Source organism: Gigantopelta aegis, chromosome 8, assembly GCF_016097555.1.
Source record: "Gigantopelta aegis isolate Gae_Host chromosome 8, Gae_host_genome, whole genome shotgun sequence".
In the NCBI taxonomy this organism is placed as follows: domain Eukaryota; kingdom Metazoa; phylum Mollusca; class Gastropoda; order Neomphalida; family Peltospiridae; genus Gigantopelta; species Gigantopelta aegis.
The window spans coordinates 30,753,433-30,779,869 of NC_054706.1; the positions used below are offsets into that span (position 1 = coordinate 30,753,433).

Below are 26,437 nucleotides of genomic sequence, written 5' to 3' on the forward strand. Positions count from 1 at the left end.
TGATGATCAATAAATCAATGTGCTCTAGTGGTGTCGTTAAACAAAACAAACGTCGTCTTCTTCTTCTTCTTCATTGACATGCCTGTTTTATAAACGCTGGTGTCAGGGTCCTGCCGAAGCTAAAATGCAGTAATTAAATTGACAGTAAAAAAACAGAACCAGGGCATTGTAATAGAGTGTCTTCTCTAGGTAGGCAAAAAATACCTTTTTAATTTAAAAGGGTACTTTTAGAATTCCCAGGGTACAACCCTTTTTTGCATGCACATGGAGGTTATCCACTTTCTGTAAGGTGAAGGGCAACCAGCGTTTGTTTGTTTTGTTTAAAGACACCACTAGAGGACATTGATTTATTAATCATCGGCTATTGGATGTCAAACATTCGGTAATTGCGACATATAGTCTTAGAGAGGAAACCCGCTACATTTTTCCATTAGTAGCAAGATATCTTTTATATGCATCCCCCCACAGACGGACACCACATACCACAACCTTTGATATACCAGTCGTGGTGCACTGGTTGGAACAACGAGAAATAGCCCAGTGGGCCCTGCACAGAGAGTTCGAAGTCGACAAATGAGCTCGCCCGACTTCTGGTTGACAATGCAAATCCAATAGAATGAATGAATGTTTGAATGAATGTTTAACAACACCCCAGCACGAAAAATACATCGGCTATTGGGTGTCAAACTATGGTAATGCAGATAAATAAAGTGATGATCAACATCAATATAAAAATTCAAGGTTCAAACAAAAACAGTGTAAAGAACTGTGCAAAAATACAAATACAAATATCAAAGAATTTTACGGACACCGAATTTTACTCTAAACTTCAATTTGTGCTGTATTGGCCATTCTCAAAGAGAATGTTACACCCCTGCACCACGGTGAGGTTACAGCACGCGCAGGGGCAAATCCAATAGCGCGACAGACTAGTGTGGAGTTGTTTGTTGTTTTTCGGTGTGTTTTTTCCATCCCCGCTCATTCGCCGTATTTCTTTCTCTTTGGTTTGAGAAATGTTACCCTAATGTTAGTCATCGCATACCGTCAATAATTAAATGAGTCAGTATGTAATAATAATCCAACGAAACTAGATACAAGATTCAGTAGCAAGTCATGTCTACAACATTACTGTTACCGTCAGTGTTTTGTTTTCACCTAACCCTGACTGTGGGATAATGCATATAAAATATCCCTTGCTGCTCGACGAAAAGAGTAACCCATGAAGTGGCGACAGCGGGTTTCCTCTCTCAATATATATGTGGTCCTTAACCATGTCTGACGCCATATAACTGTAAATACAGTGTGTTGAGTGCGTCGTTAAATAAGATATCTCCTTCACCTAACACGAGAGGGGAAGGGACAGTTTTCCGTTTCGTCTAGCGGAAGAAGACCCTATATTACCGCGCCACATTTTCTTGCACACCCACCAACTCTGGCTACCCTAATATTTTTCAAATTCCACTTGTGATATACTAGTATATAGGGTTCAAATCTCAAACGGAATCAGACTATGCATGGTACAAGATCCAGTCTCAGTCAGGCTGTAAAACATGTTACAAATTGTCTCAGAAATGGTTTATGTTTTGCGAAAGAAGACGTTGCCTTTATTTACCATTCAGAGTGAACTAGAACAATTTGCAACAACCACTATATTTGAACATAATTTTCTTGCACATACCAGTACTTTCTCGACGATTTTATAATTACAAATGGTGTACATGTAGTAGTATCTAGCACACCTTTTTCAAGTTTCATACTCATTTAAGTATACTTATTCCAACAGCTAAACTTCCATACATGTGAGCAATTTCAGATTAAAAATTCAAAAATAAATTCAACTTTATTTCCAAGATAAGAAGTTGTATTATACATAATATGTATAGAGATAATGAAAAGAAATACCTGCAATACATTTTGATACAATGGCTATTTGGAGTCTAATACACAAGTTACACCTGGCGACTAGCAACAATAGATCTTATACATATGCACTTGTCCACACACATAATATACCATTATATGATACTCTCTGACATATTAACAGTGGGTACTAGCTAGAAGGAAAAAACATCCATCTCTCTCTCTCTCTCTCTCTCTCTCTCTCTCTCTCTCTCTCTCTCTCTCTCTCTCTCTCTCTCTCTCTCTCTCATTGAACACTACTGAATGGAAACGAAAGGAATATTTGTTTACCGACACATTTGTGTTTAAACTACGGATACTTGGTGTTTAGATCTGTCATAATATACAACTGGGAATTAATAAGTATAGCCTAGATAGTGAGAGATATGCCCTGCTGCAGTAAGCGATCTTTTATATGAATTCCACCACAGACTTGACTGCAGAAATACAAAAGTCGTGGAAATGTGATCGAACTTACGACTCATCTCACAAGAGTGCCCTACTACTGAATAAAACTATTGAAAGTTAATTAAGAGAAGGAAGGAAGGAAGGAAATGTTTTATTTAACGACGCACTCAACACATTTTATTTTCGGTTATATGGCGTCGGACATATGATTAAGGACTCGCTGTCGCCACTTCATGGGCTACTCTTTTCGATTGGCCAATTTCGAGAAATAGCCCAATGGGCCCAGTGACGGGGATCGATCCCAAACCGACCGCGCTTCAAGCGAGCGCTTTACCACTGGGCTACGTCTCGCTCTAATTAAGAGAAAAGTGATGTGCTAGTGTGTTAGTGATCTCCTTTTGTGAGCTATGTATCAAAACTAAATTAATTGACTTTTGCTTCAGCCGTATCGGATTAACAAAGTTATTAAATTGAATTGAACTGAATTAAATAAATAAAATAAAATAAAAATAAAAATAAATTAAAATTAAAATTAAAATTAAAATTAAAATTAAAATTAAAATTAAAATTAAAATTAAAATTAAAATTAAAATTAAAATACAACATAATTCTTAGTTTTAAAACTAAATACAATGATTTTATTAATGTTCTTGTGCATTTATTTCTGTTATTAAAGGAACATTCCTGAGTTTGCTACATTGTAAGATGTATCCGACTAATAAAATATTCCTACGATTAAACTTACATATTACATATATTTTCTTGTTTAGAATATCTGTGTCTGTATATTCAATGTTTTTCTGGTCGTCTTAATATTTGTAAGAAGCCCAAACTGGATTTTGTCTTCAAATAATTTCGTACGTACTAAAAAAAAAAATATTTTAGGAAATAAAATGAAATTTAACCTAGTACAAATATTAAAACAATCAGAAAAAAACATTTAAGATACAGCTACTAATATTTTATGCACGAAAATATATTTGATATGTAATTATAATCATTAAAAAATCTATGTTAGTCGATAACATCTTAAAAATTGCAGCAAACTCAGGAATGTCCCTTTAAAGATTTAATATTTAAACGTCATTTAAAGACCTCAATGCCTCATGTGAAATAAAGACAAGTGTTCTACTAGTGTTTTTAATTATTTCACCAATAATAGCAAGTGTTGTCGACTAAAGTTGTTTGGTATATCAAATATTGTTTTTAAAAAAAAATGATTTTAACAAAAAATAAATGTAAATAAATAAACAAAATAAATAAATACATTTTAAAACAAAATTAAAATGGTGATTTTTTTTTATTCCAGTACGGCTCCAAGGTGCACCGCTGGGCTCAGCGGGAAAGTGTAAAATCACATACAGTGAGTTTCGCTCTTTTCATGGGTGCAAGGTATAGGTGTGTCTCCCAAGTCCATGACCCCAAATGGGGGACAGTTACTGGACAGGCTCTGCACATGCATATTCCTTGTATCCTGGGCTCAGGTGATACCGATATAGCTCATCTGGCAGCATGTATGCGCATTTATATGTGTATTTTTATATTGTATTCTCCTGCACTCTAGGTAAATAAAGTATTGAATGGACAGCAAGCCTATCTACCGAAATTAAAATACTGCGGCTCTCACCATTTCATTATCATCATCTATATTTGTTTATGATGTCCTAACAAAAACTGTCTTTGTCTCCGTGTTAATGTTTGTAGTGTGTTTTAAAAAAATAAAATAAAATAAATAAATAATAATAATAATAAAAATAAAATAAAATAAAATAAAATAAAATAAAATAAAATAAAATAATAAAATAAAATAAAATAATTAAAACAAACCCCAAGAAACAAACATTTAAACAAACAAAAAACAACAACTATAAGAAACATTAACACCAACAACAAAAAAAGAAAAGAAAAATACTTTATTAATTTACTTGGTAAGTACGGAGCAAAGATTTAGAATGCATATATTTAATATATGTAAAACTGTTGTTATCTTGTCTATTTTCCCTTTATGTAAATGTAGACACCATGTATGAACAAATAATATATAATACTTGTAATTAATTTTTAAAAATTTAATTATTAAATTAAATTAAACGAAATAAAATAAGATAAAATTAAATTAAATTAAGATAAAGTGAAGTGAAATAAAATAAAGTTTGCTTCGTTTAACTACACCACTAGAATACACCGATTTATGAATCATCGGCCATTAAATGTTAAACATTTGTTAATTCTGGCATGTTGATTGGAAACACGCTACAATTTATCGTTGGCATTAACTTCCTAAGAGATCATTTTCATGTATTTTCCCACAGATAGGTCAATACACACCACAGCCTTTGATATACCAGTCTGTTTGGAACGGGATACAACCCTGTCAAAGAATGGGTCAAATGAATGAAATAAAACTGTATTACAGTAGGTCTACTTTACATTTCCTTAATTGTATTAAACTGAATTGAATTGTGAACTAAACTCATTTGAATTGAACTGAATTGAATAAAATTAAATAAAATGAAACTACATGGGGTTTTTCCTATCCATATTATTCATTGTCATATCTCTAGCTTCTTAATGTTATAATATGTTGCATGAAAATATCAGTTTATATTTAACTAAATGCGGCACTGATATTATGAAGTTCATTTTTTTTAAATAAAAGACAAGATATAACAACAATTAACTGAATATTTGTGTTGCATCTTTTTTTCCCATTAACTTATTTGTAGAAGATATTATGAAATAAAATCAAATAAAGTAAAATGAAATGAAAAAAAAAAAAAAAAAAAAAAAAAAAAAAATCAAATAATGTTATTTGTTTAAAGTTAAATTGAGACAAATATGTACGCTGTAGTTATATAGTATAATAATAATAATAATAATAATAATAATAATAATAATCACGATAATCACGATAATAATGATAATGATGATGTTGGTGATGATAATGATGACGACGCACTCAACACATTTTATTTACGGTTATATGGCGTCAGACATATGGTTAAGGACCACACATATATTAAGAGAGGAAACCCGCTGTCGCCACTTCATGGGCTACTCTTTTCGATTAACAGCAAGGGATCTTTTATATGCACCATTCCACAGACAGGATAGCACATACCACGGCCTTTGATATACCAGTCGTGGTGCACTGGCTGGAACGAGAAATAGCCCAATGGGCCCACCGACAGGGATCGATCCCACACCGACCACGCATCGAGCGAGCGCTGTACCACTGGGCTACGTCTCGCCCCTATCTTAAAGAAAAGCATAAAATATATAATAGTGATATAATATAATATACTAACCAGCTTTGGGCTGCTATTAGACGAAAACAACAGGACATAATTCGTACAAATGGGTTTTAATAGTCAAATAATAAATTAAAATGTCTATTTATGTGTTGGAGAAAATCCTCAATTTCGGTAAAAACGATAGAGATATTAGCTATAGGCCTCAAATCTTTTCACAGTATATTTTAGTTTTATTTCTTGGAAACAAAAATGTTTTAAATATTTTTGATTGTTTTTAAATAGTTCTAAAGTATCTCATAACTTCATAGGAGTACTTTTGACTTGTGAAGTTTTATTGCTGTATTATTCTATGATTAGTGTTGAACTCTGTTTTCAGTCTGTACTGTACTGTACACATTTTGACAACGTGAGACATAAATTTATAAGAATTTGTCTGGTAGTATGTATTTCCATCACTCTGCTCACAATATTAGTTATAATCCATATAAAAATGCGCAGTGATTCGTTTACAACCCTATATAGCTGCTTGGCAGTAATATGAATAAAGGTTTTTATCCAGATTCGGGCATATTAATTTAATTAGAGAAAAAATTTACCCTCCCCCCTCCCTACAATAATGGCAATTTAATTTTTGAGAGGTGCAGAATTAATTTTGGCGGTGCATTAGATTTACTGGTAAAATGACCATGCTTTTAAAATTAAAATTAATTTTACCCAGCGCTTCTAAAGTGCCTAGACGCTACGCCTCTGATATTAAATATGTTTTCGTGTTTTAGAATATCTCCGCCTATACATTCAGTGTGCTTCTTGTCGTCCAAATAATTTCGTAAGTTCGAAAAATAAAATGTATATTATTTAATATAATTTTAACTATAGTTGCTAAAAAATACTTTATTAGTTGAAAACATATTAACAATGATAGCAAATTCAGGACAGTCTCTTTAAATTTTATTCTAAATATATATAGGCCCCTATATAAAATATTAATCTTTGTGTTAAATAGAGGATACTCCCCGAGTGTCTTGTGATATCATAATTTATTAGCACTCGTTGATAAAAGTATGAAAACCGTGACTTGCCGAGGATTTTATACTTTTATCAACGAGTGCTGATAAAATATTTTATTTTGAAAATTATAATAACACATTACAATACTAATATTTTTCAGTAATAATAATAATAATAATAAACAAAAATAAAATAAATAATAATGGAATGCAAATAAAATATTGTTATATTTAATACAGAATTTTGCGAAACTGGTAATTTTGTGTTTGAATTTTTTTTTTGTAATAGGGTTATTTTTTAAAACGAAATTTTAATTTTGCTGTAGGCTACATATTTTAATTAATAATCAGAACGTATATTAATTATTTATTTAATTATAAATGAATACTAGGCCTACACACATAAATACATTATACTAATAAAACTAAATACAGTTTATGAAAATCAAACTATACAGCTGCTAGAAAATTAGATTTAGAATACTTATGTGCCTTTATGCGTACTTAATAATTCATGGCCAAACCACGACCGTGTATTATTTCCCCGTATCGCACACGAAACGATAAGCGAATAACAAACACCAAGAAGGCCGCTTGCTGTGACCCCAACGCCTCGATATGCCAGAGCCGTGACGTCACAGCAGAGTATTATGGGATGTGTTGATGGCTCGGTGAAAGAATTTCATCGGGACAACAAAGGCCGAATATCGCTTTGTTTAGCACCGGGTTATGGAGTTAGCGAACATGGGCGAAAGAATATTTGCAGCGGAACGCATTCTCAAGAGGCGTGTGCGCCGGGTACGTGCATTTGCTGTTAGTTTTGCCTCGCGAGACGTCGTTTTAAAAGCGGGACTACCCCGTCTGCAAACGTATTTACAAGTAATCGACTGGTATTTTCTATTTTACAGGGAAAAGTGGAATTCTTCGTCAAATGGAAGGGCTGGTCTGTGAAGTGAGTATCGGTTCCCATTGTTTATGTTTCTTTGTTATGAGGTTGATAAGAAATGCTGTATTTTTAACGCAAGTGCTGTATTTTTATCCGTTTTATTAAAATGTGTTTTACAGATACAACACATGGGAACCACAAGAAAATATACTGGATCGTAGACTGATCGAGGCTTTTACTAGAAGGTAAGACGTAAAACGTGTAGCGTAACAAGACGTACCTGTATTGGGGGGAGGGGGGGGGGGGGTATTGTGTCAATTTGGTGGTCGGAAGGACTTTCCTTTGGCACTGTCACTAAGTCTAACCCTAACTATTATAAGTATTTATAATTTTCTTTATAAGGCCAAATAAAAAAAAAGTTAAGGAAAAATATCTGCCCGGTCCCCCCCTCCCCTAACCCTAACCCCAACCCCAACCCTAACCCTAACCCTAACCTTAACCTTAACCCCAACCCCAACCCTAACCCTAAACCGTAACTAAAAATAATAATGGAGGGGACTGGGCGGATATTATACCCATTTCAAATGTGCAAAATTGCAAGGGGCAATAAAACTCAAAATACATTTTTATAGGCTACTAGTAAAGCTGAGACCGCTCTCGGTTCCCCCTCTAAATTTATGTAATGTTTTTGTAACAACTGCCCCTACCCACCCCACCGCGATATGATTTTACCAACATTATACTACATGTAGTAATAATAATAATAATACACAATTATTATTCCTATTACTGTTACTACTACTACTACTACTACTACTACTACTACTACTACTATTATTATTATTAGCCTGCTACTACCTTTTTGGGGTGGAGGGGTGGTGTTTTATCTGGAGGAGTTTTGGCTATAAAAATGCAAGATTAACGTGCGTGCACACATGCACAAATGGCAGGCTGAACTTGTCCCTGCACATAAAACTGGATTCAACTGTGTTAAGTAATAATTAGCCAACCTTTGGATGACAAAACATGCAACAATACACTGTTTTTTTCACGCTATACATTAAAACCGAAATACCACTTTGCCACATAATAATAATAATAAATGGTGAGTTCATGTTCCGACTGTTTATTATTTTATTTCAGCGTATATTCGCGGTTATTTTCGTCATGAAATAATATACTTTTTATTATTTGCCATGTATATAACCGGTCCTCATTTGCCAAGTCTATTGTGTATATAAAATCCAAAAATACATTATACGGTTATCGTATATATAGCCTCATCACTATGAGTCTGTTTTTCCGTATTTTTCATGTCTCATCACAAGAAGAGTTCCAAAATTAAAAAAATAAGCGTATCATGGAATTCCCTCGATTGTAGTTCAGTTAAAATATTTTGGATCATACAATAACTAGGTTTGGTATTCCAAATGAATGTAAGTTTCATTTATAATGCATATTTAGAGAAACAAGGCCCACTAAATCCATGATTGAGCTCCTTTAATAAATGAATAGCAAGAGATATAAAAGGCATATTTTATTAATTAATAATACCTTTTTGGGTGTTTTATAAAGACAAATTTAGAATTAATTAGTGAAAAAGGCTTATTTAATCTCAGGGCAGCATGGTGCTGATTAAGGAAAGATGGTGCTAGAACTATTGAGGCATGGTGCTGCACCATGTTAAAACAAGCTAGTGTACATTATCTGCAAATGTCACTTTTAAGAAACTGCCATAGGCAGGCTCAAGATTGCCATCGGTGGACTGTTTCACCTATAGCAATTTTTTAAAAGTTTGTGTGGGAGACAAATTCTTAAGTTCGATCCCTGCACTTATGGTTCAAACCTCAGTTACCCAGGCTGTCTGTCTGTTGGTTATTAGTGAGAGAGAAGAGGGTGTAGTGACCGTATACCTACCCATTGAGTTGTTAAACTCATTTTGGATGGGAGGAAGTACCAGGAATTGAACCCAGTAACTATCAGCTTTAAGCAGGCATCAAAATAAGTCAAGAACGATTGTTCAGGTTACCGGGAGGTTACCACATGTAAGAAAAGTTGAGAACAGTGTTTTGTTCTCGACAACAATTTCAACAAACAGTAGTTTCGTTTCCGAACATAAATCAGGCAATGCATTCCGGACTTCCTCATTTCCGATACAATTAGAGAATGTCTGTGTTTTAGCAGCGTCAACTAGATGTGTGCCGAGTAGTTTGCAAGAACATTTAATTTAAATGTAGAAGTACCAGAAAACAGTCTATATAGTTGTGGTAACCTATAGGTTACCAGGCTATATAATGTGGTAACCTGTAAATGGGTTACCAGACACAATGCTTATTTCGATGCCTGCTTAAGTCTTGTGGCGTAACCACACCACCACTGAGGCTGGTAGGCTGCTGCACAATACCTTAAGTTAAAGGTTAAAGGTTAACTGGGAGGTTTAGACCTGTAGTTGTCACTGTTTTTAGTCTTCTACTGGTCAAATTTGAAAGGACTATAGGTTTCGTCCTGTCTGTCTGTCCATTTGTTCCATGTATACCTTTCTAGACTATTTTTTTGCAATGCCTAAAAATATTGAGCTGAAAGTTTGTGTATAGCTTTACCGAGGAAGGGAATGTTTCATTTAACAACACACTCAACACATTTTATTTAAGGTTATATGGTGCTGGAGCTTTACCATGTACAGATAAAGTTTGACTTTCATTGTGATTTACCAATTTTTCACAGAGTTATGGCCCTTAGATTTACAACTGGAAAATAAGAAAATTTGATGCATCCGTTATGCATTGCTTTAGCAGTACTCTCAGAATACTTGCTTTTTGTAATTCATGAGTCATAGTTGCATTATGTAATCTAGTGGGAAGACATTTTACATGTCAGAGTTGGATTAGGACTAAATTGGATAGATTTTTATATGGCGACACTGATGTTAATACATTTTATGCCTAGAAAATATTGTTTTCCTGGGAGAAAAATTTATCAAATACCGAGAGTCTCCCGCGGAATCCAGCAGAGTTGACAGGTTTGGGTAAAGCATTCACTTGATGCCCAGTTGGTCTAGGTCCTAGAGGGCCCAATGAGCTATTTTTTGTTACGCAACTGGCATAATAAATGCTGTGGTATGTACTATCCTGTCTGTGGGATGATTCATATAAAAGATCTCTTGCTGTTATGATCTAAAATAGCAAGGCTCACCCTGTCCATTGCTGAGTTGGCAAAAAGATTTGTTTTGTTTAACGACACCACTAGAGCACATTGATTTATTGATCATCAGCTATAGGATGTCAAACATTTGGTACTTTTAACATATAGTCTTAGAGAGGAAACCCGCTACATTTTTCCATTAGCAGCAAGGAATCTTTCATATGCGCCATCCCGCAGACAGGATAGCACTACCACAGTCTTTGATATATCAGTTGTGGTGCACTGGCTGGAACAACAAATAGCCCAGTGGGTGCTGAGTTAGCAAATTGCAAAATTTTTATACAAAGTGGCTACAATATTTTGTGTTTGGCTACATTTTCCTTTAAATTAACCATTTTTAATAACTTAAAGAAAATACTGCACATATCTAAAAATTGGCTACAACAAACTTTGTTCAAGTATGAGCCCAGAATGATTAACACATGGTGTGGCAGGTGCGGGTTTTATCTCTAATTAAAACTGTGGTCCTTAACCATATGTCTTGACACCATATGACCATCCTTCATAGTTACAGTGAATATAACGGTTTATACAAGCAACAAAATTTTAATTTGTCTATGTTCCTGAGTTGTTTATGCATAGATTGGTTGAGTTGTAGTTACTTACTATTAATAAATGTAAAAATAGTGAAATATATTCCAGAGTAACATACATTTATGCATGTACATACATTGCTTAATATATATGTGTATGTAATTTATATAATGACACATAGTGACACAAGTTTGTAACTTATAATACATGTAGATGTAGCACCATTAATAGATTTAAAAATTGAAAAAAGAAATGTTTTATTTAACAATGCACTCAACACATTTTATTTATGGTTATATGGCATCAGACATATGGTTAAGGACCACACAGATTTTGAGAGGAAACCCGCTGTCGCCACTACATGGGCTACTCTTTCCGATTAGCAGCAAGGGATCTTTTATTTGAGCTTCCCACAGGCAGGATAGCACAAACCATGGCCTTTGTGTTGAACCAGTTATGGATCACTGGTCTGTGCAAGTGGTTTACACCTACCCATTGAGCCTTGCGGAGCACTCACTCAGGGTTTGGAGTCGGTATCTGGATTAAAAATCCCATGCCTCGACTGGGATCCGAACCCAGTACCTACCAGCCTGTAGACCGATGGCCTAACCACAACGCTACCGAAGCCGGTCAGATTTAAGAATTGTTACATGCATGTAAAATAAAATAAAGTTTGGTTTGTTTAACGGCACCACTATTGAGCACATTGATTTATTAATCATCGGTTATTGGATGTCAAACATTTGGTAATTTTTTGTTAAGTCTTAGAAAGGAAACCTGCTTAAAAAAAATTCATTAGTAGCAAGGGATCTTTTATATGCACCATCCCATTGACAGGATAACACATACCACGGCCTTTGATATACCAGTCATGGTACACTGGCTGAATCGAGAAATAGCCCAATGGGTCCACTAACAGAGATCGATCCCAGACCGACCGTGCATCAGGTGGATGCTTTACCACTGAGCCACGTGCCACCACTTACATACAAGTATGCATACTGCTACCTGTTAAGTGCTATATGTATACTACACAGTACTAGTATGTATATACATATTAAAACAAATTCTTGTTAACATTAAAACATTTAAAAAACTTACATGTGCCTTTACTGTCACCCTCAAGTGTTTTTCAAATACATGTACGTTAGATGATGTTGTTGGTTGCTTAAGTTTGTGTTTTTCTGTGACTTTATTACTTCGATACATCGTTTACCGTCCTCGGTGGCATCGTGGTTAGGCCATCGGTCTACAGGCTGGTAGGTACTGGGTTTGGATCCCAGTCGAGGCATGGGATTTTTAATCCAGATACCGACTCCGAACCCTGAGTGAGTGCTCTGCAAGGCTCAGTGGGTAGGTGTAAACCACTTGCACCGACCAGTGATCCATAACTGGTTCAACAAAGGCCATGGTTTGTGCTATCCGGCCTGTGGGAAGCGCAAATAAAAGATCCCTTGCTGCCTGTCGAGAGAAGAGTAGCCTATGTGGCGACATCGGGTTTCCTCTAAAAAAACCACAGTGTCAGAATGACCATATGTTTGACGTCCAATAGCCGATGATAAGATAAAAAATCAATGTGCTCTAGTGGCGTCGTTAAATAAAACAAACTTTACTTTTTCGATACATCGTTTGACATGTTTCGTGGATTCTGGTACTGGCCTGATTGACGATGATGAAGAAGTGTTATTGAACTTCCAAGGGAGCTGGTTTAAGATAGTGCACAGTAATGGTGTGGAACTCTCAGCAAATATCGGCTATTACTTCAATGCAGAGGTCATAATTTAAACGTTTCATGGTATTAACTAGTGCTGGGAATTGGTTGCAATTTTCCAGCCAATACACCACGTCTGGTATATCGAAGGCCGTGGTATGTGTTATCCTGTCTGTGGAATGTTGCATATAAAATATCCCTTACTGCTAATCGAAAAAGAGTAGTCCATTAAGTGGTGACAGTGGGTTTCCTCTCTTAATATCTGTGTGGTCCGTAACCATATTTCTGATGCCATATAACTGTAAATAAAATGTGTTGAGTGCGTCATTAAATAAAACATTTTCTTCCTTTGTTGGAATTTCATCATTGGTCATTCGTTATAATCATCATGCACCAACCAATCAACATTCAATTATACAGTCGTTTAGAATTATATGAAGTTAAGAAAGATTTAAATTGTTTGCACTACATGTACTTGTATGTCTGTGTTGTCATGCTCTCTGGGATAAGACTAATTTCACCTTCTATATATATTTTGTTTACATATGCATGAAAACATATCTGTACCTAAACCACTGCTTTTTTCCATCAATTCCGTCTTGTAAACTGTACGTACAACTAGTTAACATTTTCTATGACTATTGATTATGAATTATTATGATCAATCATCACGTATGTAGATCCCAGATTAATAGTTTCTGGCACTCGTCCTTTTGTAGATGGTTTTTCTGACACTCGTCTCAAGAAAATTAATCCACCTACTGGTTGATTGATCTAGAAAATATTGATCTGTTCATTGGCATTCATTATTTTAATAAAGATTTTAAGATACCTGAAAAATAATATACCGGGTATGCTTTTTCAGAAGTGATCTTCTAATGTGGGATAACATTGTTGTGTTGTTCTTACATATATAGGTGCATAATGTAGTTTTGTAACTTTAAGGCAGTGTAAATATTTACCCCAAGATACATAATTGTAATGATGAACACTACTAGTTCCATTGTTTTTATAAATAGAGGATCCTCCCCGAGTATCTTGTGATATCATAATTTATCAGCATGAGTTGATAAAAGTATGAAATCTGAGGCTTGCTGAGGATTTTTATACTTTTATCAATGAGTGCTGATAAATTATGATATCACAAGACACAAGGAGGGTATTCTTTTTATCATCCATTATCTTTCTTTTCATTCGCAACAATTGTAAACAATGTCAGTAATGTCGTTTGAATGTCACTATATTTGGCAGCGGTAGCCTCGTTAACGACAGTGGTGTGACATCACTAATGATAGGTTAGCGCTGAAACATACACAGTGCGATAACAAAATAATGTCTGGTTTTTAAAGTTTGACCAATCAAGATTATAAGAAGTGATATCTCCTAGGAGAATATCGCAGGAGATATTGCAAATTATAGTGTCAGCGATATCTCCTACAAAATCCTTTATTGGATGATAAGCAATGATATCCCTAACCAAATGAAAAGTTTCAAATATTTTATTCGGAATTGCAAAATAAACAAATACACATGAATGTAACAGTAAGGTAAAATCATCAGTTTTGACCAATTAAATCTACAACTGAGGATGAAATATCAGATGACAGTCAGTGGACACAAAAACCCTGAATACCAGTACTGATCTTATGACGCATTTGGTGCCAAGTAAATGGTTTTAGCTGGAGATTGCCGACGTGACAAATATAAGATAAACATATGTTTCATTGCCCTACTAAAATATAAACTTTTATTACATGTACCAGACAAACAGATACTGATATGGAATGTAATGGAGGCTGTTAAAATACAGGTTAAATTATGTAATTCAAATCTGGGCAGGAAAAAAGGCGTGGGTGGGTGCAACATGCCCTTAAAGTTGGCCACCAAGACCACTGGATTCGGAATACAAAAATTAAAGTTGCATTCTAGTCGCATTCAAGTATGATGACCCATTAGTAATGTATAAAACAAGGCACAGCCAGTTTGGCCATGAAGCTCTTAATAAATTTTTTTAGGGCTTTGGGGCATTGCTGCATGGTCACTGTTAAATATGAGCCCTGTCATATATAATCATATAGCATAGCATATAGCATATCATATCATATATTATATCATATCGTATCGTATTGTATCATATATCGTATCATATCATATCATCATATATCATATCATATATCGTATCTCATATCGTATCTCATATCGTATCATATCATAATTCATATCATATCATATCACACATCACACACCACACCACACACCACACACCACATATCATATCATATCATATCATATCATATCAAATCATTGAAATTTTGTGAGTAGGAGGTTACATGAAATTCCTAAAATGTCATTAAAGGGACTGTCCTCGAGTTTGCTGCTGTTGTAACATGCTTTTGCTTAACAGATCCTTTTAGATACCAAATTTATGTATTAAAAATATTCTCCTGTTCAGAATATCGGTAGCCACAAAACAAGGTGCTTGTTGTCACCATAATGCTTTTAAGCAGCCCAAACCAGATTTTACCTTAAAATAATTTTTTACACATGTGCGAAAAAATTTACATGTACAGTGCTCAAACTAAAACTTTGTCACTCACAGCATTTAAAATAAATAATTGCCGTGGGTAAAACAGCCCACCGACGGCAGTTTTGAGCCTGTCTATCGCAATTTTTTAAAAGGTGACTTTTGCAGCAAATAAATATGATCGAAAAGTTTTACTTATGGCAGTGATTTTTATCCAGCAGCAGAAAATTGCCATTGGTGATACTCCAAAACGACAGCAATTTATACAGTTGAATCCACTTTATTGCATATCGGTTTATAGCATAAATCGGCTATTTGTTTATAATTCGGCTGCACAGAACCATTTAGCATTAAATCAATACAAATTAAGCCGCATATTTGAATAGCTTTAGAAAGACAAATGTCTGTTAATTGCATACAAAACCAATCAAATCTAGAAAATTCCATCATAAAATGTTCCACAAACCTTTAATATTTTACCAGAAACAATTGTAATTGCACAGATAATAAAGCAGAATGTTCTGTATTGATTAAAAACTAATATTAAAAGAAGAAAAAAGTAAAAGCGGTTACTAAAACAGGCGATGTACAATATTGACATCTCACGCAACAAGACTCATCGTAGTGCTTATAGCAATGTGTTCAAGTGTTTATTGCAGTAATCCTGGGACCATTATTGCATCATTTAAGTCTTGATGGCAGGATTTCAGATGTATTTTCATCAATTTTGAACCCTGCATACATCAGGGCTTCTAGAATTTTTTAAAAATCAACGAGCCATGGGATCAGTGATTTTAAGAATATACTAGCCACGATTAAAAATTCACTAGCCCTACTTTACTTTAAGTTAATCAAATTTTACTAATTAACAGTAATAATTAGATATGTCACCTAAAGAGTGAGATAGAGCTTAAAAACATTGCATTGGGGTGGGGTAGTATATTCATATTTACAAAATAGACTTAACTGCAAAATTTGATTTTGAAAATTCACTAGCCGTCGGGCATTGCAATAGTAGTTATTTACTAGCCCAACATTGAATATCACTAGCCATGGGAGTGGGGCTACCATAATCTAGAAGCCCTGATACATGTATATTATGAAACAAATAAATAATAACTGCTGCAGAAATGAGCATAAGACTGCAAATGCAATACAGAGTGGTATTCTAAACTGTAAACTGTATTTACGGTGTCATTTTAGTCAGCAAGACGGCTCTGTTAGTTAGAAACATCAATTCCATCATGGAAACTCAGGGACGGACCCTAGTTTTTGAACACTTAAGGCATTTTTTTCACCTTGACTCTTAAGTTTCAACCTGTAAAAATGGACACTAAGTTTGGTTAATTTACAAATGTGAAACAAATTTGGATACAACAGTGAAACAAGAGTCTGTGATGTTGAAATACCCTTAAAAATAGACTAAAACATGATTCCATCATAATCATTACTTCTCAGACTCGTGTGCATTTAAAAAAAATTTTTAAATGCATTTTGTGGTATTAGAATCACCAGCATGACCAGAAACACTTCGGTTGTACTGGAATTAATAATCTAAACAATAACATATAAGTAATGTTTGATTTCAGTGATCATAAACGGCTCTAATAGTGAAAAATATGCCTTAGTGTTTATAGACTTAGGGTCTGTCCCTTTAAGCGGCACTTGATATTTTATGATGGCGAGTGATGGTAACTTTCCAAATGCCAGTGGGTGTAAAATAAATTTCCAGTGCCAACACCCTGGTAGTTTTTAATAACAGTAATTAATTGTTCTTATAAAGCTATACTTGTCACTTGGATCAGGGGAGTGTAAATGATTTCATGCATGTATCAGTTGCTTGATTAACCACGTTAATAGCATATTTCCTTTTACACTTCAAAGTTAAGTACCAGTTAGTTTCCGGGTGTTGTTACTTGAAGAGAAGGGATTTAGCTCAGTCGGTTGAGTGTTGGCTTGAGGTGCTTGCGTCGCAAGGATCGAACCACTTCGGTGGATTCATTCACCTGATTGGGCTTTCTCTCATTCCAACCAGTGCACCAAAACTGGTCAACGGTTGTGGTATGTGCTTTCCTGTCTGTGGGAAAGTGCATATAAAAAGATTCCTTAATTGCTGCATTAGGAAAAATGTAGCGGGTTTCCTTTGATGACTATACGAGTTAGAATTACCAAATGTTTGACATCCAGTAGCCGATAATTAAGTAATCAATGTGCTCTTGTGGTGTTGTTAAACAAAACAAACTTTAACTTACTTGAGTTACTGTATGAGGCTATGACTGTGAAGATATAAGGCTAATTATATATAATTATGTACTTATTCTGAGTATTTTATTATATTAGGGCCAGTAGATACTATAGTAAATCTTTGCTAGTTACATTATTATTTATCAAGTTTTACTGGCCTCGGTGGCGTCATGGTTAGGCCATTGGTCTACAGGCTGGTAGGTACTGGGTTCGGATCCCAGTCGAGGCATGGGAGTTTTAATCCAGATACCGACTCCAAACCCAAACCCAAACCCAAAGCATACATCCATAGTTTTTATGAAAACTACTGTTATGTAATTTTATTACACATTGGTTCATAATTATACTTGTTAATTTGTTTGCTCCAAATTATTGTTTAAATCATTCAATTTTAGAAAATGCCAGAAGAAACATTTTTTTTATATTTTTTTTTTTATAACCATATAGGTACTAAGTATAAAGAAATATACCTGTAATGTATACAGTTGAGTATTGTAATTTCGAGATCCTAAGGTTTGACTTGATTGGAAGGACCCTATTTGGAAAATGACAACAATAAAAATGTCACTTAATACCTGTACATAAATATGTTTATAGTAATGTCAAATGAAAATAAAGTCCATTGGAACACTGCTGATATAATAAAGACTTCCAAACACACTCCCACAAAATCAAATGTCATCCAGTTAGAGTATTGCAAAATTGAGAGTAAACACAGCGTTACTTTCTATGACATCACATTCAGTTGAGGTCACTTTAAAGAAATGTTTTGTTTCTGTAACATTTTATCACATTTCTTTTGTTGTGTTTAAAAACCAACAGATGAAAAGGACAGTGAAATTAATAAAACAATCAATAATGAAACATGATAAAATTTAAAATGGTGACATTAACTGTGGAACAGCTGAAAATCAGTATGGAACATGTAATTTACTGTTCATGGTTTTGACTATTGTACCTACAGTAAGGGCAAAATAATTGACCACATTTCCCAATCACTCTTTCTTTGGTGAAGTATGGTATATTAAAAGCAGAATTTCTGGCATTATAACCCACTCTCAAGTAATCTGTCAGTGCTTTGGTGGCATTGTGGTTAGGCCATCGGTCTACATGCTGGTAGGTACTGGGTTCGGATCCCAGTCAAGGCATGGGATTTGTAATCCAGATACTGACTCCAAACCCTGAGTGAGTGCTCTGCAAGGCTCAATGGGTAGGTGTAAACCACTTGCACCGACCAGTGATCCATGACTGGTTCAACAAAGGCCATGGTTTGTGCTATCCGGCCTGTGGGAAGCGCAAATAAAAGATCCCTTGCTGCTAATCGGAAAGAGTAGCTCATGTAATGATGACAGCGGGTTTCCTCTGAAAATCTGTGTGGTCCTTAACCATATGTCTGATGCCATATAACCGTAAATAAAATGTGTTGAGTGCGTCGTTAAATAAAACATTTCTTTCTTTCTGTCAGTGCTTTATTTGTTGTTTGATAAGACCCCTCAACTGTTGGTACCCATTTAATTACATGTACTTTATCATGGCCTTACAGAGTCTCTCCCATTGTGTCCATATGATTGCAAGCTGTCATTCTTGCCATCCAACCCAAAGCATTTTTGTCCTCTTCCATATTTTTGATAATGCTGTGTTTCGTTTACGGGGTGAAAACAGTTAAAAACTATATAAACAAACATTTTGTTCTGGTTATACCTGTTTGTATCGCATTATTTCTGTGAAACTTGTTCGTAATCTCTTAGTGTCTCTTCTAATCTTTTTATTAGCAAATTTCTCGCTCCAGCCAGTGCACAATGACTGATATATCAAAGGCCGTGGTATGTGTTATCCTGTCTATGGGATGGTGCATATAAAAGATCCTTTGCTGCTAATCGGAAAGAGTAGCCCATGAAGTGGCGACAGCGGGTTTCCTCTCTCAATATCTGTGGTCCTTAACCATATGTCTGACGCCTTATAACCGTAAATAAAATGTGTTGAGTGTGTCGTTAAATAAAACATGTCTTTTTTATTAGCATAAAACGACGATTGAAGCATGAGTGTACTCATGACTTTCACGAAAATCGCTGAGTCTCAATTTTACAATTATGGACCTTTAAAAATGTGTTGAGTATATTAAAATTAGTCTTTGATTTGTAAATATTACCAGACATTTAATGATTTACCCTTTATCCCATCACTATTGCATTGCTTAATCAGTTGATGGTTAAAGATATGCATGTACATGTATGTATTTGAACTTGTGTTAACATATTTTGAAAGACACTGGATTTTAATTTATACCAGATTTTAATTTGGTTTTATTTACCCGTGCTGTTTATATTTTTTTCCACAGTTCTTTACACTGTTTTTAATTTTTTATATTGATAGTCCCCACCATACTGATCATTCGTGTATTGAGATACTTAACATTTGTTCAATAAACAATAGCCAATATATTTTTTGGGGTGTTGTTAAACATACATTCATTCATTCAAGGGGTGGTATATCTGGCTTAGTTGTCTGGATTTCGGATATGGCACCATACCCATTTTACCCTCTGGCAGAAACCCTGTAGACATGTACATGTATATGTCTTAGAGGAAACCCGCTACAATTTTCCATTATTAAGGATTTTTAGGGATCATTTATATGCACTTTCTCACAGACAGAACTGTACATGCCAACTGCCAACTCAAAGTGAGTTTTAACAATTTAGTTGAATTGGGTATGGTTATGGCCAATATACTGATTGATTTCTAACTAACCACTAATCATTAACTCCTATCCTAGATGGACAGTCTAAATACCGGTACCTGTAATTATGGTTAATTTGTACCACCTATACTTTAGATGGTCTGTTTATAAACAATGCATCATGATGGGTAGTGACGTACATGTATGATACTTAAAGGGACATTCCTGAGTTTGCTGCATTGTAAGATGTTTCCGACTGATAAAATATTTCTACGATTAAACTTACATATTAATTATATTTTGCTATTTAGAATATCAGTGTCTGTATATTCAGTGTGTTTCTGGCTGTCTTAATATTGTAAGAAACCCAAACTGGATTTTGTTTTCAAATAATTTCGTACATACAAAAAACAATTTTTTTTAGGAAATATAATGAAATTTAACCTACATGTACATGTAGTACAAATATTAGAATGATCAGAAACACATTTAATATACAGCCACTAATATTTTATGCAGAAAAAATATTTGATATGTAATAAAAATCCCTGTTAGTCGATAATATCTTAAAAATTGCAGCAAACTCAGGAATATCCCTTTAATACATAGTGGTGAACATTTGAGCCGTGTTCACTACATGTCTAATTTAATTATTCTTTCAGTCAGAGAGATCGGGATGGACCTCCATTGAAGCGTGGACCTAAACCAAAGAAATTAAAACTACAGGTAAGATTTTGTTTTGAAATCATCTCTTTAGTGTTTAAGATATGCTTACATTGTTGTTGCTTATCAAAATGTTGGATACATGTATATGGCAACAATAGGGTTTCTTCTCTTTGGATGGAACATAGCCAGTGGTAAAGGGCTCGTCTGATGCACGGTCAGTGTAGGATCGATCCCTGCAATAGACCAATTGGGCTATTTCTTGTTCCAGTCAGTGCACCACGACTGATATATCAAAGGCTGTGGCATGTGTTATTCTGTCTGTGGGATGGTGCATATAACAGATCCCTTTCTACTAATGAAAAAATTATAGCCGGTTTTTTGTCTAAGACTATATGTCAAAATTACCAAATGTTTGACATCAAATAGCCATTGATTGAGGGTAGTGATCAGTTGCTCCCTAAATTAAGATTGATATATATTCAAATTCAAATGTACGAAGGTAATTCGTACGGGAATCGCACAGCTGTACAATCTTTTAGTCGCACCGCAATTGTACAAAAAATCGTTCAAGTGAGAACTGGGCTTTACACAGAAACGAATTCAGGTAACCCATTTTGTTTTTAGGTAACCCGTCATGAACATGTAAATGATGTCTTAAATTCAATGCGAGGATGAAAAATGGGTTACACAAACTGTACTTAAGCGAGTGACGCGCGAACAAAACTATCACTCTTGCAATTTTCAGAGGTCTGTGTATTGTGTAGTCTGATGGGAGCGAGAGTGACAGGTCCTTTTAAGTGCAGGGGTCTGTTACTAGCAGGTTACTATATGTGAGGAAAACTGAGAATGGTACTTAGTTCTCCACCATTTAAAGGGACATTCCTGAATTTTCTGCAATTTTTAAGATGTTAACGACTGTAATTACATATCAAATATATTTTTCTGCATAAAATATTAGTGGCTATATATTAAACATGTTTCTGGTCGTTCAAATATTTGTACTACAAAATTTACGTTAAATTTCATTTTATTTTGCAAAATATACTTTTTTTATACGATAGAAATTATTTGAAGACAAAATCCAGTTTGGGCTTCTTACAAATATTAAGATGACCAGAAACACTTTGAATATACAGACACTGATATTCTAAACAAGAAAATATATTTAATATGGAAGTTTAATCGTAGAAATATTTTATTAGTCGGAAACTATGCAGCAAAGTCAGGAATGTCCCTTTAAAAAAAAAACCCCAAAACACCACAACCTAAATTTTTATAAATTCAGGGCTACTAGATTATGGTAGCCCCACTCCCATGGCTAGTGATATTCAATGTTAGGCTAGTAAATAAATACCATCATCATGCCCAACGTCTAGTAAAAAACATGTCCCGTTTTGTAAATATTACTTTCCTGCCCCACCCACCTACCCAATTCGAAGGTGTTTTTACTCTGTATCTCCCTCTTTGTATGATATAACTGTATCTGATTGCATTTATTAAAGTAGGGTTAGTGAATTTATAATCATAGCTAGTCAATTTTATAAATCACTGATCCCATGACTAGTGGATTGTCATAAATTTCTAGAAGCCCTGTAATAGATATCATATTTAATAATACATTACACACACATGTATCCATACAGTGAGAACAATGATGCGACTGAATAACAAAGTATCAGCTTACATGTACATGTAAATTAATTATAATTAGAATTCAATTGTAAATTTCATAAATATGTCATCATGGTCTGAAAAATTATTTAATTCTTTCTTGCCTGTAATATTTTTCCATTTGTCCATACAAAAGATCAAGGTGTGCTTCTTTAAGTGAATAAATGAATAATACTGGTCCATAACATAGATATGTTATCAAGTAATTCATTTATGGTAATGTATACAAGGATTACCTGGCACTATATACTTAATTCAGTGACTGCAAATCTATGTCCACCACATCTCCATACCCAAAGGATGATTTGTGGTGGCTGTTACTTCTGCTTGTGCCAGTTTGTTGTGCTTAAAATTATAAACCTTTCTGCGTTCAGTATATATAGCCATCACATGTTCTCAAAAAGCATACACTTTTGAAAGATAAAGAATGTACCTTTCAACAGCTATAAACTTAAGTATTCCATCAGTTGTGGTTGAAAGGAGGAAAAGTACATGTATTGTAGTCATGTGGGTCAAAGATGCATGCCCTAGACTTGGTCTTGGTCTTGAGAGTTTTTTCATGCTCATATACCACGAAGGTTTCGAGCATGTCTATCCCGAGTCCGTCTCTGGATGCCAGTGGCTAGACTAATATGAATGCTGTGTTCATTTGATTGGCTTCTGAGATATTCATATCAGTCCATGCGTATATTGAGGGTAATGAACTTGGTTAAAGGTCAGGGTTAATTTTTTATGAGAAAAAAGAAAAAAAGAAGACAGAAGTATTTTATTTAACGATGCACTCAACACATTTTATTTACGGTTATATGGCGTCAGACATATGGTTACGGACCACACAGATTTTGAGAGGAAACCTGCTGTCGCCACTACATGGGCTACTCTTCCGATTAGCAGCAAGGGATCTTTTATTTGCGCTTCCCACAGGCAGGATAGCACAAACCATGGCCTTTGTTGAACCAGTTATGGATCAATGGTCGGTGCAAGTGGTTTACACCTACCCACTGAGCCTTGCGGAGCACTCACTCAGGGTTTGGAGTCGGTATCTGGATTAAAAATCCCATGCCTCGACTGGGATCCGAACCCAGTACATTCCAGCCTGTAGACCGATGGCCTGCCACGACGCCACTGAGGCCGGTATGAGAAAAAAGACTACTTTTGTTAATACAGAGGTTGGTGTCACACAGGCCACAGGTGTCAACCATGGTTGTTGATCCACATGTCCCTCACACAAATCTAAATTTCGCATAACAGGTTAGACTCAAAACAGATTGGTTACCTGAAGTTATTTTTGTGCAAGCAATAAATGGGTTACACAACTTGTCAATTCTCAGATCCCTGCTCTAATAAGATTTTAATCCATGTTTCAGGAAGCTGCTCAGGACAACTCTGACGATGATTCTGATGATGACTCCGACGACGATGATGATGACAAAAGTAAAGACGATGACTCCATTGATGACGCAGCCAGTTCGAGCAGTGCATCTAGTGACGAGGCTCTGTCCTCCATCAGAAACAAAGATGAAAGCAAACACAAGGAAAAGAGCCTGGACAAGGAAGAACCATCACAGTCCAAGACATCTGCTGAATCCACCTCTTCTGATACCAAGACCAAAGAGTCCAATGGGCAGGCATCTCCTTTTTCTGTTCCACAAAAGCGAGGACCAGGTCGACCACCGAAATATCCCAGACCTCCTGGTTGGGTTCCAAAACCGAAGCCGGCTGCGAAGATTAAAATCAAAGATAAAACGTTAATCAAACTAAAACCCGGACCAAAGCCTAGAAAGCCGGGTCGCCCTCCTATAGGAAGAGGTCGTGGTCGGGGTATTGGTCGCGGTGTGGGGCGTGGACTTGGGAGAGGTCTTGGGAGGGGAGTGGGCAGGGGTGTCGGGAGGGGTGTGGGGCGTGGTGTCGGGCGAGGTCTTGGACGTGGTGGCGGGAAACAGCTAAGTGCCGCAAAGTCGGTCGCTCGACCAAAGTTACTCAATTCCTACAGTGTTCAAAAAATGAGTATGAAAGACAAGGAAAATAAAACTCACGAGCCTTTCAAAGTGAAAAACGGACACACGGAAGATGTGAAGAGTAACTGTGATTCCAAAAAGCTGGACTCGTCCGTGTACAACTTCGATGACGTGGATTCGGACGTCCAGCCCATCTCTGTTTCTCCCAAACTCAGGGAGAAGCCCACCGAGAAAAAGTTGTACTGGTCACCCCCTATCACTGCCAAACCAATCCTTGACCAGGTGTTTCTCACAGACGTAACCCGAGATTCGTTGACAATTACAATCAGAGAGTGCACTTCCGACAGTGGATTCTTCAAGGACAGAGATAAAAATGATTGAAAGTAACATAGTTGTGAAACATGGGAGAGAGAGAGTATGTGATGAAATGTTTTGTGGGTTTTTTTCACTGGATGGATGGAATACATTCTTTGTACGCGTTTACTTTTATTAACCATACAAATAGATGCTGTCATGACTCCATTTTGTACATTATTTAATTGTTGTCATACAACATGGATGAATGGAATAAATGTTGCATGTATATTACCCATAGAATCAGTGTGAAACAATTTTCATGTTGGTGAATCCATTTATTTGACATTTCAATGATTCATTTTCGCCCGTGTTTTATACTGGATAATCAGTCACCCATCGTGTATACTGTGGATATAACACTGAAGATGTCTCATGACCACAAACCATTTTACTTGTAGATATTTTGCTTTGGCAGAATTTCATTTATGGCATTGGAATGCTGGCATTAATATTGAAAGACTAGTCTGGAAGTGTAGACATCTTTGTGTTCAACACTTTATTTCATTGGTTAACATTGCTTCCATAATACATTTATGTTTGTGTGTGTTTCACTTATGAAGCTTGATGCCAAAGTCAGATATGCTGCTTTCTGTAAATTTGTACATGTATATTCATGACCTACATAATAAAATCAGCAAAATATTTTTTATTGATATTATATTAGCAACTACTAGTTAAGCTAGTAAGGAACCGACATGCATCCGTGCATCGCTGTCAGCAAAACGTTGGTTCTTGTGAATTCATGGCCAGACGGAGCTACTACATCGTGCGATGGGGTGAGATTCTAGATATCTCTGTTGTCCCCGACTCTGCTACGATATTACAATCTTAGTTATGTGGTCACACTGGAAACCATGGGTTTACGACGCATCTGAGACAATCGTAGGGAAATCGTACGACCGTAGTACGATGTCGTATAACGGTCATACGATGTCTTACGACCCCACGTGATGTCATACGACGTCGTCGACCGTCGTACGACATCGTTTGCCATTCACATTTCAGTATGAGAACATGTGAAAATGTACGATTAGCCGTGACGTCGCACGACGATACCCTACAATCCTGGAAATAGCAGCCAGTTTTTGGAACATGACCAAAAACCGCCAATACGTCGTGCGAGGACCCCCGATGGCTGCGATGTCGTGCAACGTTGCACGATTCACCCCCAATGTTCCTCGATGACCTGAAATTCACCCATCGCAGATGGTCGTACGACGTCTTAAGACCGGTGTGACTGTAGCTTTAGTTACAATAAAAGCATATACATGTGTATCCATAATTTTCAACATTTTCACAAGTGTACAAAGAGTACACTTTTGACCCCCCCCCCCCCCCCCCCCCTAAAAGTGTACGTCCCCAAATGAAAAATGTTGATCGACATTTTTTATTTTAAAAAAAAGTGGTTTAATGCCACTATAGTCCAGTCATTTTATGA

At 35.6% G+C, this 26,437-nt stretch overlaps 1 protein-coding gene across 1 annotated transcript; it reads left to right on the forward strand.

The window, feature by feature from the left end:
* Nucleotides 1–7,210: 7,210 nt before the first annotated feature.
* Nucleotides 7,211–25,641, forward strand: LOC121378941 (E3 SUMO-protein ligase CBX4-like). The gene is made up of 5 exons (XM_041507334.1): nt 7,211–7,366; nt 7,477–7,520; nt 7,634–7,699; nt 21,010–21,073; nt 24,052–25,641. The coding sequence occupies exons 1-5, from the start codon at nt 7,298–7,300 to the stop codon at nt 25,021–25,023; spliced, it is 1,215 nt and encodes a 404-aa protein (XP_041363268.1). The 5' UTR covers nt 7,211–7,297; the 3' UTR covers nt 25,024–25,641.
* The last annotated feature ends 796 nt before the right edge of the window (nt 25,642–26,437 follow it).

What these genes read in the sequence shown, in the direction of transcription:
- LOC121378941 (XM_041507334.1), top strand. Translation starts at nt 7,298, where the DNA reads ATGGAGTTAGCGAACATGGGCGAAAGAATATTTGCAGCGGAACGCATT. An exon ending in ATCGAGGCTTTTACTAGAAG is followed by an intron (nt 7,700 to 21,009) that starts GTAAGACGTAAA and finishes TTATTCTTTCAG; the next exon opens with TCAGAGAGATCGGGATGGAC. An exon ending in CAAAGAAATTAAAACTACAG is followed by an intron (nt 21,074 to 24,051) that starts GTAAGATTTTGT and finishes TCCATGTTTCAG; the next exon opens with GAAGCTGCTCAGGACAACTC.